The 15,337-nt window shown below is 40.1% G+C and overlaps 1 protein-coding gene across 7 annotated transcripts in view; it reads left to right on the forward strand.

The window, feature by feature from the left end:
* The window catches only part of LOC128693120 (ankyrin-3), a 358,860-nt gene extending 343,831 nt beyond the window's left edge, over positions 1-15,029 (forward strand). For all 7 annotated transcript variants that reach the window (XM_070081932.1, XM_070081926.1, XM_070081969.1 and 4 more), the window contains one exon: positions 11,779-15,029. In XM_070081932.1, the coding sequence (XP_069938033.1) occupies positions 11,779-13,470 (1,692 nt within the window). In that variant the 3' untranslated portion in view covers positions 13,471-15,029. The remainder of the gene's footprint in view (positions 1-11,778) is intronic.
* The last annotated feature ends 308 nt before the right edge of the window (positions 15,030-15,337 follow it).

Below are 15,337 nucleotides of genomic sequence, written 5' to 3' on the forward strand. Positions count from 1 at the left end.
AATTTATGCATACTAGTACGTCGAAAAACCCTACGCGTAAGACGTACTAGTACGACCAAAACCCTCAAAGGGTTAAATCTCTCAAACCAACCATTGTTGGCCTTAAATTCACCAATATGAGCACTAGTTCCAGGCATTTTTTCCTGTTCACCTGGGTGTTAGTCAACTGGTGTGGGACAAGATTAAGGACCCCAATGGAAATAAGTCAGACAGTCCTCGATGACTCACTGACTTTCTTGGGTTATCCTGGGTGGCTAACCCCCCTGGGGTTAATGGTTTCTTGTTAAGCCACGCCAACAACAGTCTCTCCACATCTTCGAGTAGTATAGCTGACGGTGGTGCAGCAACAGCTGACCATGGTACGATAGTATTTTTCACCCTTTTTACCACAAAGTTGGCACTAGAAGCTTTCTTTGAGACCATGGTGGCTTACTTAGGAGTTACAAGCACTAAAAACAATGGAATAATACAAAATGTATCGAATGCATGCATGGAACCGGCCACCCTGGCTTGTAAACAATGATGGCAGGGCAGCTGAGGTGCTCAGGCTGGACGGACAAGTTTGGGACGAATCACGTTGGTCGAGTTTTTCATAGTTGGTCGGACCAAAATTTTTATACTCAAACACTTCATTGGGCGGATTTATCGTTAGACGATGCTTTCGTTAGCCCAGGGTCCACTGTACATGTTATGGTTTAATAACAAATAATGAACAAACACTCACCACTCTTAAGGTTAGGCAGACGGACTCTGATGACTTGTGATGATGATGACAGTGATGATGATGATAATGGTGTTGATAGTCAGCCTTGCAGTTACTGATGACAATTGAATAGAGGTGACTATATGGAGTGTAATTGCATGGCATGATTAGTCTAGTGTGTGGATTCTAACTCTTCACTGCCAGTGTCACTGCTGACATCGCTAGAGTCAGAGTTAGCAACAGAGTCATATTCTGCCACGGGTTGAGGTTCAGGTGAGGTGGCAGGGGTAGCAGCAGGGGTACTGGCAGGCTTCCTTGAGAAGAACATTGTAATAGGCAACTGAGGGAGGAGCAGTATCTTATCTTCGCCTCGTTTTTCTTAATAGAGCACATTAGTTTGGTAAATATGATTGGGCAGCAGGGCATTCGCGAGTGTTCAAAGCTCATGAAAGTGGAGGGCTAGCTGTATTATTATTAATTCAATTCAATTCAATTCATTTCAAGTTTATTCTCTGTAATGGTTACAATGTGGGGTTTACAGGTTTTGGGTATTTTGTGGTTTACATGTTATGAAATACTAATTACAGAGGGAGCCACTAGGACACCTAACATGGCTAGGCATTTTGAGCACACTTAGATTAATTCTTAACATTAAATCCTTACACAAATAACCCGCACATAAAAGAGAGAAGCTTACGACGACGTTTTGGTCCGACTTGGACCATTGACAAAGTCACACTGTGACTTTGTCAATGGTCCAAGTCGGTCCAAAACGTCGTCATAAGCTTCTCTCTTTTATGTGTGGGTTATTTGTGTATCGTTCCAGTCACGGTATTGTGCCTTTTTTGTTATTTATTAAATCCTTACAGATTATGGTATTAAGGCTAAGTGACTACATCATAATTTGTGAGTTTAGCAATGTGAATGCTTTTGTTTCGTCACAATACAAGGTGTCTATATTTGAGTATCATAGGCAAACTTATGACTAGTTAGGATTCATTATTTTAAGATTAAGATTAGTATTTCTAGGTTTATAGTCAGTGGGTGAGTGAGTGTAATTTTGAACCATAAGGTGGTTATCATGTAGTTAGTTGTTGGGATGGATCAGGGAGATAAGATGTTTTCTAACTGTAGTTTTGGAAGTGATTAATGTGTCTGCAGTTCTAGAGTTTTCAGGTAGGGTGTTCCAGATTTTAGGTCGTTTGAAATACATTGAATTTTTGTAAAGGTTTAGTTGAACACTGGGAATGTCATAGAGATGTTTGTGTCTGGTGTTGTGCCTGTGGATCCTGTTACAACTATCAAGAAAGCATTTTAGGTCAAGGTTAATATTGGAATTTAAGGTCCTGTAGATATAGATTGCACAGTAGTAAGTGTGGATATTCTGAACAGGGAGTAAGTTTAGATCTATGAAAAGTGGGGGGGTGTGTTGCCAGGGATGGGATTTCGTGATTATTCTTACTGCGGCTTTTTGTTGGGTTATTATTGGCTTTAGATGTGTTGCTGCAGTTGAACTCCAAGCACAGATAGCATAGGTGAGGTATGGATATATAAGTGAATGGTATAGTGTGAGAAGGGCAGTTTGCGGTACGTAGTGTCGTATCTTGGAGAGGATCCCAACCGTTTTGGATACTTTTTTGTTATGTGTTGGATATGGGTGCTGAAATTTAGGTTGTTGTCAAGGTATAGGCCAAGGAATTTGCCCTCATTATGTCTGGCAATTAGAGTGTTGTCGATCTAAATGTTAAGTTGCGCAACACCTGCTTTGCTACCAAACATAATATAGTAGGTTTTGCCAGTGCTAAGTGTAAGTTTATTGGCTGTCATGCAAGTCGATATTTTGAGCAGCTCCTCGTTAACAATGGTGTTGAGGGTGGCAAAATTAGGGTGGGAGATGACATAAGTCGTGTCGTCAGCAAAGAGAATGGGTTTCAGGTGTTGGGATATGTTTGGAAGATCATTGATGTAAATGAGGAAGAGCAGGGGTCCAAGGACACTTCCCTGCAGAACTCCAGTATCAAGTGGCCGTATTGATGAGGCTGTGTCTTTAATGGTGACATACTGATACCTATTAGAAAGGTAGGATTTAAAATATGCAAGCGCATGGCCTCTTATACCATAGTGGTCAAGTTTGTGGAGTAGGATGCCATGGTCTACTGTGTCAAACGCTTTTCTTAGGTCAATAAAAATTCCTAGCAGATATTCCTTATTTTCTAAGGCTGTGTAAAGCAGGTCTAGCATTTTTATAATTGCATCATTAGTGCTTTTATTTTTTCCTGAATCCAAATTGAGTATGTTTTGTGACGTTATAAATGAATATAGTCTCCTGTGCACGAGTTTCTCGAAGATTTTGGATAGCAATGGTAAGTTTGATACTGGCCTATAGTTGTTTACGTCTGTAGGGTCACCACCTTTATGTATTGGTGTAACCCTTGCTGTCTTGAGTAGTGTTGGGAAAGTGCTAGTTTCTAGTGACTTGTTAAAAAGTAATGTACTGTAATAGCATGCGAAAGGACATGGGTTGCTCGCTTGTACAATAATGGTGGGACATGAGACAGATTCCCCGAGTTATTTTTAAGTGATTTTATGATCGCAGTGACTTCTGTGGGCTCAGTTGGTACAAGATAGAAGGAATTTGGGAAATTCCCATCTAGGTAGTCCCCGGCACGGGCATTGGTACGTGGGATTTTACTGGCGAGATTAGATCCTATGTTTGAGAAGAAGTCCTTTATCTTGTTAGCTGTATCAGTGGGATGCAGTGGTGTATCATGAGGTTTAGTTAGAACAATATTCTTGGTTTTTTTCAGTTTGTGGGTCCCCAGAATCTGGGAAAGTGTTTTCCAGGTCTTTTTTTATATCTCCTCTTGTGTCAGTGAATCTACTGGAGTAGTACAGTTGTTTGGCTTTCTTTATTAATTTGGTGAGAACTGTTGAATATTGTTTAAGAATATCTTTGTGTATTAAGCCCTGTCTATATTGCTTTTCATATTGGTGTTTCTTATCAATGGATTTCAGAATGCTGCTGATTAGCCATGGGCAACCAAGCTGTTTATTCGTGATCTGTTTCGTTTTTATAGGACAATGTTTGTTGTATAGTCTAAGTATTTTGTTAAGATAAATGTCTGTCCAGTCATCACTACCATTGGCATTGGAGAATTCTGTAGGCCAGTCAACAGTCTCTAGGTCTGCTGTGAAATTCCTTATTGAGGCCTCATCATGGAGTCTAAATGAAACTTTGTTGTATTCGAGTGGTGGCTTACTAATGTTTGTTAAGAGGAAGGTTGGGTAGTGGTCAGTAGTGCTGTCTGTGATTATCCCTGATTTAAGGGGGGCTAGTATATTGGTCCATATGTAGTCTGTTATGATTGCACTTGTCTCAGTCAGCCTGGTTGGTTTAGTTATTGTTGGTATGAGAAGTGCGTTGTTCATATTGTTGATGAAATCAGTTACAGTCTGATCATCTGGTAGGCCAAGGTTGATATTGAAGTCTCCAGCTAAGAGAAGGTGGTGCTTGTTCATTTGTCTGTTTGTTATTAGTGACTTTAGATTCTCACTGAAGTCTGGGATGTTTGTGTGGGGTATCGGGTATATTGCACCGATTGTTATAGGCACCTTGAGGTTTTTTACAGTAAAATTAGCAAAAATGTATTTTTGATATTCATCACTAAAGCAATTAGTGCTAATACAAGATAGTTGGTTAGAGTAATAGATTGCAGTACCACCCCCAACTTGGTATGGTCTGCAGTTGTGGATTGCTGTGTATCCTGGTAGTGGGTAGATATCAATTGTGTCCTGCTTAAGCCAGGTCTCAGTAAGAATAATGCAGGAGAAGGGTGTCTTTAGTGACTCAAGGAGTGCCAGGAGGTCATCAGTGTTTGCTTAAGGACCTGATGTTGTAGTTAAGAACTGATAGACTTTGAGCACTGTTCAGGATAGTGCTGGCTTGTGATGCTGTGTAATAAAGGCAGTTACTTTCCAATAAGTTTTGATTGTGTGTTAGATTATGGAGGTTTAGATCAGGGTCAACGTGATCATTCATCTTTTAGGTTTAAATAGTGGTTGTTTATATCCTGTATTGTGTAGTGAGTTCTAATACTGATTGCTGTAGTGGTGGGAGGTTTGGATAAGTATACCGCTAAAGCACTTTGGTCATATAGAGTATAGTCACTAATAAACATAATGAAATTGATATTGTCTATGTGTTGTGCTAGAATGAGCTAAAGTACAACTAAGTATAAACTAATACTATAAAAAAAAAATTACAAGTGGCACCAGACTCACTCTTGTAATTACACTAAGGTCTAATATAATGAATTTATTGTTGTCTATGTACATGTATTGAGCTAGAAAGAGCTAAAGTGCAACTAGGTATAGTTAGTTTAGGTGTTGTCTAAGTATTGAGCTAGAATGAGCTAAAGTACAACTAGGTATAAACTTATAATATAAAAATACAAATTAAAATGGTACTTGCAATTGCACTAGGGTCTGATATAGGTTGTTAACAAGAACAATTGCACTAGGGTCTGATATAGGTTGTTAACAAGATCAAGAGTATAACTAGATTTAAATTGACAAAATAAAATTCACAAATTAAAGTACCAAAAGAATAATAAGTAAAAAATAACAATGGCAATGACTTGATTATAATATGATAATAAGATGGTAGACAGGTACACAGGTACAAAGGATAATACAGTGGACCCCCAGTTAACGATATTTTTTCACTCCAGAAGTACAGTGGACCCCCGGTTAACGATATTTTTTCACTCCAGAAGTATGTTCAGGTGCCAGTACTGACCGAATTTGTTCCCATAAGGAATATTGTGAAGTAGATTAGTCCATTTCAGACCCCCAAACATACACGTACAAACGCACTTACATAAATACTCTTACATAATTGGTCGCATTCGGAGGTGATCGTTATGCGGGGGTCCACTGTATGTTCAGGTGCCAGTACTGACCGAATTTGTTCCCATAAGAAATATTGTGAAATAGATTAATCCATTTCAGACCCCTAAACATACATGTACAAATGCACTTACATAAATACACTTACATAATTGGTCGCATTCGGAGGTAATCGTTATGCGGGGGTCCACTGTATAAAGGTTGGAGTTGAATATACAAACTTGAAAATTTGGCAACAAAATGTTATGAAAAGTATAAAATAATGATTAATGTACAAAAGTAAAATCGACTGGTAGTAAATATGGTGTTTAATAACATTTTAGTAAGTAATAATGATTACAAAAAAAGATTAATTTGCAAAAAAAAAAAATTAAAAAGTAATGTTTATTTCAAGTATTAAATTTTAAGAACAGTTATTTGGATTCAATATTGTACTGGTAGTTATACTTGAGGTTGTTTGGCAGTACAAGGTATTTAAGAGTACTCTAAGATAGTAAATGTGGTATTAAAACAGGTTATGGTAATTAGACAAGTAATGGTAATTAAATGATGTCAAAAATGTTAAGCATAAAGTGGGACCAAGTAAACCAAGTCCTAACCAATATAAGCTGGGAAGATATACTAAGCAACACAGACCCAAACTTATGCCTAGAACAGATTAACTCGGTGGCACTCGATGTATGCACAAGGCTTATTCCTCTAAGAAAAAGGAGGAGTAGATGTAAAATAGAAAGAGACAGGCGCTCCCTTTACAGGCGACGGAAAAGAATAACAGAGCAGCTAAAAGAGGTCAATATATCTGAAATGCGCAGGGAGACACTGGTCAGAGAAATAGCAAGCATCGAACTTAAGCTAAAAGAATCCTTTAGGAGTCAGGAATCGCGGGAAGAACTAAAAGCTATAAATGAAATCGAAAGAAACCCAAAGTATTTCTTCTCCTATGCCAAATCAAAATCAAGAACAACGCCCAGTATTGGGCCCCTACTTAAACAAGATGGGTCCTTCACAGATGACAGCAAGGAAATAAGTGAGCTACTCAAGTCCCAATATGACTCAGTTTTTAGCAAGCCGCTAACCAGACTGAGAGTTGAAGATCAAAATGAATTTTTTATGAGAGAGCCACAAAATTGGATTAACACAAGCCTATCCGATGTTATCCTGACGCCAAATGACTTCGAACAGGCGATAAATGACATGCCCATGCACTCTGCCCCAGGGCCAGACTCATGGAACTCTGTGTTCATCAAGAACTGCAAGAAGCCCCTATCACGAGCCTTTTCCATCCTATGGAGAGGGAGCATGGACACGGGGGTCGTCCCTCAGTTACTAAAAACAACAGACATAGCCCCACTCCACAAAGGGGGCAGTAAAGCAACAGCAAAGAACTACAGACCAATAGCACTAACATCCCATATCATAAAAATCTTTGAAAGGGTCCTAAGAAGCAAGATCACCACCCATCTAGAAACCCATCAGTTACACAACCCAGGGCAACATGGGTTTAGAACAGGTCGCTCCTGTCTGTCTCAACTACTGGATCACTACGACAAGGTCCTAAATGCACTAGAAGACAAAAAGAATGCAGATGTAATATATACAGACTTTGCAAAAGCCTTCGACAAGTGTGACCATGGCGTAATAGCGCACAAAATGCGCGCTAAAGGAATAACAGGAAAAGTCGGTCGATGGATCTATAATTTCCTCACTAACAGAACACAGAGAGTAGTCGTCAACAGAGTAAAGTCCGAGGCAGCTACGGTGAAAAGCTGTTCCACAAGGCACAGTACTAGCTCCCATCTTGTTCCTCATCCTCATATCCGACATAGACAAGGATGTCAGCCACAGCACCGTGTCTTCCTTTGCAGATGACACCCGAATCTGCATGACAGTGTCTTCCATTGCAGACACTGCAAGGCTCCAGGCGGACATCAACCAAATCTTTCAGTGGGCTGCAGAAAACAATATGAAGTTCAACGATGAGAAATTTCAATTACTCAGATATGGTAAACATGAGGAAATTAAATCTTCATCAGAGTACAAAACAAATTCTGGCCACAAAATAGAGCGAAACACCAACGTCAAAGACCTGGGAGTGATTATGTCGGAGGATCTCACCTTCAAGGACCATAACATTGTATCAATCGCATCTGCTAGAAAAATGACAGGATGGATAATGAGAACCTTCAAAACTAGGGAGGCCAAGCCCATGATGACACTCTTTAGGTCACTTGTTCTATCTAGGCTGGAATATTGCTGCACTCTAACAGCACCTTTCAAGGCAGGTGAAATTGCCGACCTAGAAAATGTACAGAGAACTTTCACGGCGCGCATAACGGAGATAAAACACCTCAATTACTGGGAGCGCCTGAGGTTTCTAAACCTGTATTCCCTGGAACGCAGGAGGGAGAGATACATGATTATATACACCTGGAAAATCCTAGAGGGACTAGTACCGAACTTGCACACGAAAATCACTCACTACAAAAGCAAAAGACTTGGCAGACGATGCACCATCCCCCCAATGAAAAGCAGGGGTGTCACTAGCACGTTAAGAGACCATACAATAAGTGTCAGGGGCCCGAGACTGTTCAACTGCCTCCCAGCACACATAAGGGGGATTACCAACAGACCCCTGGCAGTCTTCAAGCTGGCACTGGACAAGCACCTAAAGTCAGTTCCTGATCAGCCGGGCTGTGGCTCGTACATTGGTTTGCGTGCAGCCAGCAGCAACAGCCTGGTTGATCAGGCGCTGATCCACCAGGAGGCCTGGTCACAGACCGGGCCGCGGGGGCATTGACCCCCGAAACTCTCTCCAGGTAAACTCCAGTAAATTGTACTGATAGTAAAAATGGTAATTAATTATTAATTTTAGTAAGTAATATCAATTAATAGTATTTAAAAAAATATGAGGTAGTAATATGGACAAAAAGTATCAATTCAGCTAATATTTAAGCAAACAATAGTAAATAAAAAAATTACATAAGGCAACTTATGCTTACTAGTAAAATCACAAAATGAGGTAGTTGATTATTTAATTACTAAGAGATTGTACTATGAAATTTGAACAATAATGGAACAAAACATACACTACACTACGTAGGCTTTTAGGTTGGACATTGTTTAGTTATTCTCTGTAAGATTAGTATCCCTGAGAAATCGTGATAGATCATTCTCGTTCGTGATTGTGTACAGTTGACCTACATTCATTTTCCTAACTAGAATTTTCCCATCCCGTGTGAAGCATTGGTGTATTGTGTCATTATTCTCCCGCTTAAGTTTCTGACTCTGTACAGGAGGTTCTGACATTTTTTGGTAAGACACTCATTTATGTATACCTCTTTCTTTACTTTAATAGATGCAATTATTAAGTCTTTTTTACTGTCATGTGAGTGGAATCTAAGCATAACATTTTTTCTACCATGGGATCCTAGTAACCTGGCTTCCTTTATTTCTGACTCTGGTACTGTAACTTTTGTTTGGTCCTTTATGATCTGCAGAGTAATTTCTTTACTGTTCGTTTGGTTCACATCACTGGGAAAAAGTGGACTGTTAACTATTACTGCGTCCGATAGTTTATCCTGTTCAGTTTTATCTTCTTGGAGAGCAAATTAGTCACTGAACTGGTTATCTAAGTTTTTCTTCCATTCTGTTACTGCTTCTTCAACCTTTGTATTAAGAGATATTATTTGTTCTGCATGGCTATCTATGACTGTTTGGATGGTCTTGCCATAGTTAGTCATTCCTGGTGTTGATAACTTTTGTTCAAGACTAAGGATTTTGTTCTCGAGTTGTGTCATCCTGGTGTCTTGTTTTGTTAGCGTCTCTCGAAGATTCATATTTTCATTAACTAAGGTGGAGATGCATGATTTTAGGGTATCTGGATCGTTGGTCATACCTGAGAGACTACTTGGTAGGTTGAATCCGGGGAAGAGAGGGGTGGATGGGCTGGGGGCAGCCATGTTTGTTGTTATTGTTGTGGTGTCGCGTTGAGCAGTGGTGAGAGGGGTGGTTGCTGGGCCGGCATCCTCCTGGCTACACTTGTTGAATAGTTGATTTTTAGGTGTTTTCTTGCTGGCCTTGGTGCTGTTTCCTCTGAGATTGCACCTCATAATACTACAGGAATTGTTGTAGTTAAGAAGAAGTTGTAGTTATACAAAGCTTAGGGTTACGTTGCTCAGCTGGCAGCGGGGTGTTGCTTTGAGTTTGAGGGCAGTCTTCCTTTGATCTCTATTATTTTTTATTTGTAGGTTTCACTGTTGGTAATCTTTGGTCATTCTGGGTGCTACGTTGGGTAGTGCAGTTTTGCGTGTAACTAGGTCATCATAGGAGCATCGGTGGCTCTGATAGTTGGAGAAAAGTACGGAGCTTGGAGGTCGCTGCTGTTGCTGCTGCTGCCATTTGTAATGTGGCATCTTCAAGACTAATAAGACACTCTTAGATTAATTCATGTTATGAGCTAAACCCATGTGGGTCATTCAGCACAAGACGTGGTGGAGGCTTCATCCTCCCTGCAGAATCGTACCTGATTTTAATGTGTATCTGCACACCAGCACAGTGTGTAAGTTTATTTGGGTACAGTTACACATAAGTATAATTATCAGAGTACAGCCTCTCTTCACTTAACCCTTTCAGGGTCCAGAGGCAAAATTTCAAGGGATGCCCCAGTGTGCAAGAAATTTTGAAAAAAAAAAAAATGATTTTTTCTTACAGAATTAAAGATAATATTTTTGTGAAGGTAATAAAACAAAAAGAAAATTTCTGATTGATACTTACCGAGATATAGAGGCGGAAAGTTTACCCAAAATGACCAGGTGGCGGCAACATCAGCAACTTCTGCAAAATCGCATTTCTTTATTTTATGTTTTTTATACTTTTTTCTTTTCTTTTCTATTTTTTTCTTTTTCTAGTAACATTTGTGGCCTGTGAGACCAATACTGTATGTAATGTATATATATACACTCACTGTATTGAACACAATAACCACACTAATGTTATTATTATCATATTGTTTACCAGTATTGTTTACTACAATAAACATGCACAAATGTTGTATAATACTAATGTTCTGTTATATATTTACATATGTACAGTCACTGGACATGTTTCTAGAATTGCTGCAGCCTGTGGGAGTTCTTGAAACAAGGTACCATGCACAGAGGTACCTCACATTCCTCGCACATAAACCGAGTGTCTTTGCGTCTTTGTTGCCGTCGTTTTGTTTGTGCATAGACAACACATCTCTTCTTCTGAGCAAATATCTTCTTAGTTGCAGGAAGCTGTATTATGAAGCGATCACCCTCCCTCCTCAAACGCTTGGGTATTTCATACGAACACAATCAGCAAAGCCAATCTGCATGTCACATTTGTCAACCAAATACAGTGGTCCCTCGCTTTTCATAGTTCTCGGCAATCGTAAATTTCGCCAATCATAGGGGGATTTTCGTATAAACATGGACTCGCTTTTCATAGGTTGACTCGCAAATAGTAGTTTGTCCGGGCCGCGTACGCACGGTGTGAGCCGGAGTGGCCTCCCTGTGAATATAATGCAGAGAATTCATAGTTTGGAAATTAGGAGGAGGTGCAGGATTTTCCAATACTGTTGTCCAGAGGGCTGAGGAAGGGTTGTTGAGGTGGTTCGGACATGTAGAGAGAATGGAACAAAACAGAATGACTTCAAGAGTGTATCGGTCTATAGTGGAGGGAAGTCGGGATAGGGGTCAGCCTAGGAAAGGCTGGAGGGAGGAAGGGTTAAAGGAGGTTTTGTGTGCGAGGGGCTTGGACTTTCAGCAAGCATGTGCGAGCGTATTTGATAGGAGTGATTGGAGACAAATGTTTTTAATACGTGACGTGCTGTTGGAGTGTGAGCAAAGTAACATTTATGAAGGGATTCAGGGAAACCAGCAGGCCGGACTTGAGTCCTGAAGATGGGAAGTACAGTGTCTACACTCTGAAGGAGGGGTGTTAATGTTGCAGTTTTATAAAGTGTAGTGTAAAGCACCCTTCTGGCAAGACAGTGATGGAGTGAATGATGATGAAAGTTTTTTTTTTCAGACCACCCTGCCTTGGTGGGAATCGGCCGATGTGTTAATAATAATAATAAAAAAAAAAATTTCTTGAATTAATGGATGAACCTTATTAACAAATTAGGCTTACTCCTTTGTTTACAGATGATGTTTGATCAAGAAAGGAGGCTCTTGACCCACCAGAGAGAGAAAGCTAAAGACAGGGAGGATAAGGATGTAATTTCAAATGTTCTACATTTGCAGAGGAAGCTCTTCAAAATTTACTGCAGGTCACAAAACTCAGGGCAACAGGAATCAATTAGCATAGCAGAATCTTACATTTTGCAGTCACTGCTACTGGTGTCACAGATGGGCCTGGTGCAAATGGCCTTCTTGCTGGTGAAAATAGGTGAGGTTGATATGAATGTGATAGTGGACCCTCTTACAGGCACCACCCCATTGCACCAGGCTGCTGCCTTTGGACACACACCTCTCATTGCATTTTTCCTGAGTATAATGGACTCAAATCACATCAGTCCTGATAATTATGGTCACTTACCAACCCACCTAGCTGCTATGTTTGGTCATGTCCAGGCCTTTAAATATTTGTCCTTCCATCTTGATGAATGTACCTGCAAGGCAGGCTATACACCCACTGAAGTGAGAACTAATTTTCTTGAATATTTACAGCTATACCAGAAGATTAGTGAAAGTGCTTCAATAGACAAAGAACCCTGGCATGGTAACAATTGCACTGAAGCTATAAAACACCACTTTTATTCTTTGAATCTGACTGATATTTTACAACAGAGCAAGGAAGTAAACTTCACCTGTGGTGAGGCAGCAGAAGTGCGGTCAGCTGTCATGAAAGAGTTAAACATTGTCATGCGGAAAGTATCTGGCACAAATCCACTATTCCAAGGGAAACTTGAACTTCTGGGGAGCTCTGCAGATGGTACTCGTCTGTATGGGCCTGATGAATATGATGTAAATTATGTCATCCGAGATCTGCCAGCTATGAAAGTGAAAGTGGTAAAGCTAACTGGTAAAAGTGCTCTGCAGCGAGGTCATAGCTTAAGCGTCAGAATTAAAACAAAAAATAAAGGTTTCAAGTATTTGTTAAAGAAGTCTAACTGGAAGAATACATTCTTTGAAGCAGTATTGAGGGGTCTTGAGCATCACCATCTACAGGACCATCGCCTGAGTTTTGTACCACCTGGTGTTACACGGACCAAGGTGGGTGTGAGTCTGAGTCTGGCTTGGCAAGGGAAGCAGTACCCACTGCTCCATGTTGGTATTGACCTGGTCCCTGTAATGAAAGTACAATGGCCTGAGGGGGTAGACAGACCTTTTCTTACCCCTTATGGAGCAGATCAAGTATACCTGACAAGTACTGGGGGTGGAGAGTGGAGGTTTTCTTTTGCTGGAATAGAGGCATCATTATTAAAACACCTGGGTACTGATGAGCACCAGACTTTCTTGGCTTGTAAGAGATTACTCTCTTGCATGAAGCCTGAGCCATGGATGCCTAAAGATTTGAAGCGAAAGTTCAAATGGTGGGACTCTAGATATTGGGATATTCCTGCTCCTAATGGTTTTGCTCTCAAAAACTGTTTCTTCATGGAACTAGAGCAGAAAAGAAAGAATGGCAGCAAGTGGGCTGAAGAAAATATTTTTGAAAGAATGACTGCCATCTTTCGCAAGATGTGTGAAGAATGCACAGATCCAGCAACAGACACTAAACAACTTGTTTCACATAAAGTATATGCTTACTTTGGAGGAAATTTTGAGAGACCAAAGATGGGTATGGGAGCTCCTGAAATTGTAAGTTATTTAAAAAAATATTCAGCTTCTTGATATTCCCACTGTCTTTGTGGAATGACTATTATCTCACCTACAGGATGGTGACGGAGTAGAAAGTTTCTTTGCTAGTTGATACCTAGTTAACCAGGCTGTCTAGTGGGCTGCAGACCCACATAGCCTCCACAATCTGACTGATCTTGCTTATTCAAGTATCAGCCAGGAAATGGGGGTAATCATACCAGCCCTTTCATGTGGGTAACTTTCAGTTACTATATGCATACTGAATCTCAAGAAGTCTGAAAATCTTGTATGTGTTTCATCTTTAAATAAAACATGTATTACTTATCTTTTTTAAAAAATCTCAGCAAAATTCCTGAAGTTGTTCATATGTACATAACTCTCACAGGCACTACATTGTAAACATGTAGTTTTTAAGTCATTGTTTAAAGTGACAAACTTATACTGCATTTTACATGAGTCCATGCTTGAACATAAATGGAATTAAAATATTTTCTAGTCACTGATCACAGGTTTCTGACTTTCTAGTGATAGAATAATAATAATAACACAGTAGTCCTCATATCTTGTCATAACATTAGAGGCATCAGTATTATTCACGTATCTAAATAAATATTGTACTAAAAATTTAACTCAAGATCTGTACTTTACTGAGAGGAAAGTAGGGGCCTTAAGGAACTGGACTTACCTCCTATTTCTTAGATCAAACCTAAATGCCTCCCATTCCCCAGATGCTATATAACTCTTACAGGTTTAGCACTTCCCGTGAATAAAATGAAAATGTAGGCATACCTCACTAATATGGCGGGTTAGTCTCCAGACTGCTGCTATATAGCATTGCATATAAAAGCCTAAAAGCATGTTTACACTATCATTTATTAAGTGCACAATATCACTAAGGTGCCCCGTGGCCTGGTGGCTAAAGCTCTCGTTTCACACGGCGAGGGTCCAGGTTCGATTTCCGGTGAGGGTTGAAACATTGGGCGTGTTTCCTTACACTGGTTGTCTGTTCTTCATCAGTAAAATGGGTACCTGGGTGTTAGTCGACTGGTGTGGATCGCATCCTGGGACATTGACCTAATTTGCTCAAAATGCTCTGCATAACAAGTGGCTTTCTATACAGTAGTACAGTGGTACCCCGAGTTTCGGCCATAATTCGTTTCAGAAGGCTCTTTGAGTGCCGTTCCCGAACGAATTTGTTCCCATAAGGAATAATGTAAATTAGATTAGTCCATTTCAGACCCCGAAAAATACACTTACAAAAGCACTTACAAAGTGCTATACTATTAGCAAGTGAAGTTCTCTAAAGTGAGCGCTGTATTAATGAGGTATGCATGTACTCAGAGAAGGGGCACTGTAGCTTAGCCTGTAAGGAGTAGGTACTCTTCTTGCTCAAGGACTACCTGTATCTTGTTTTAATTTCATCATCACCACTCAATGCAATGACATTTTGAAGTGCATTCTTTATAGAATTAGCTGTTGCTTTTATACTGTACAGTATCTCTTTTATATTTTTGGAACTATGCTTATTGTAATTTTAATGTCAACTTATGATTGTAAATAAATAAAATAAATAAATAAATAAATAAATAAAATTTATTTCTATGTAAAGGTTACCTCTTCAAGGGGGGCTCCTTGGCGTAGTGAAGAGGTTCTTGGTCTGAGGAATTAGACCTGTCAGTCTCCTTCCTCAGACCAAACCTAATTACCCCCCAATCCCCACCTTCCCTATCCCCCCTTCCCTATCCCATCCTCCCCTTTTTCCTTTCCTCCTCCTCCTCCCCACCCCTCCCTTTTGCCCTTCCTCTTTTTGGCCTTTGGGATTTTTCCCACAGGTGTGCTAGTTCCTGGGTAAGGGAAAGGGTACCGGGGTCCATCCCATTCCGTTGAGGTTCTTGGCGGT

This window comes from Cherax quadricarinatus, chromosome 6, assembly GCF_038502225.1.
Source record: "Cherax quadricarinatus isolate ZL_2023a chromosome 6, ASM3850222v1, whole genome shotgun sequence".
Lineage (NCBI taxonomy): Eukaryota > Metazoa > Arthropoda > Malacostraca > Decapoda > Parastacidae > Cherax > Cherax quadricarinatus.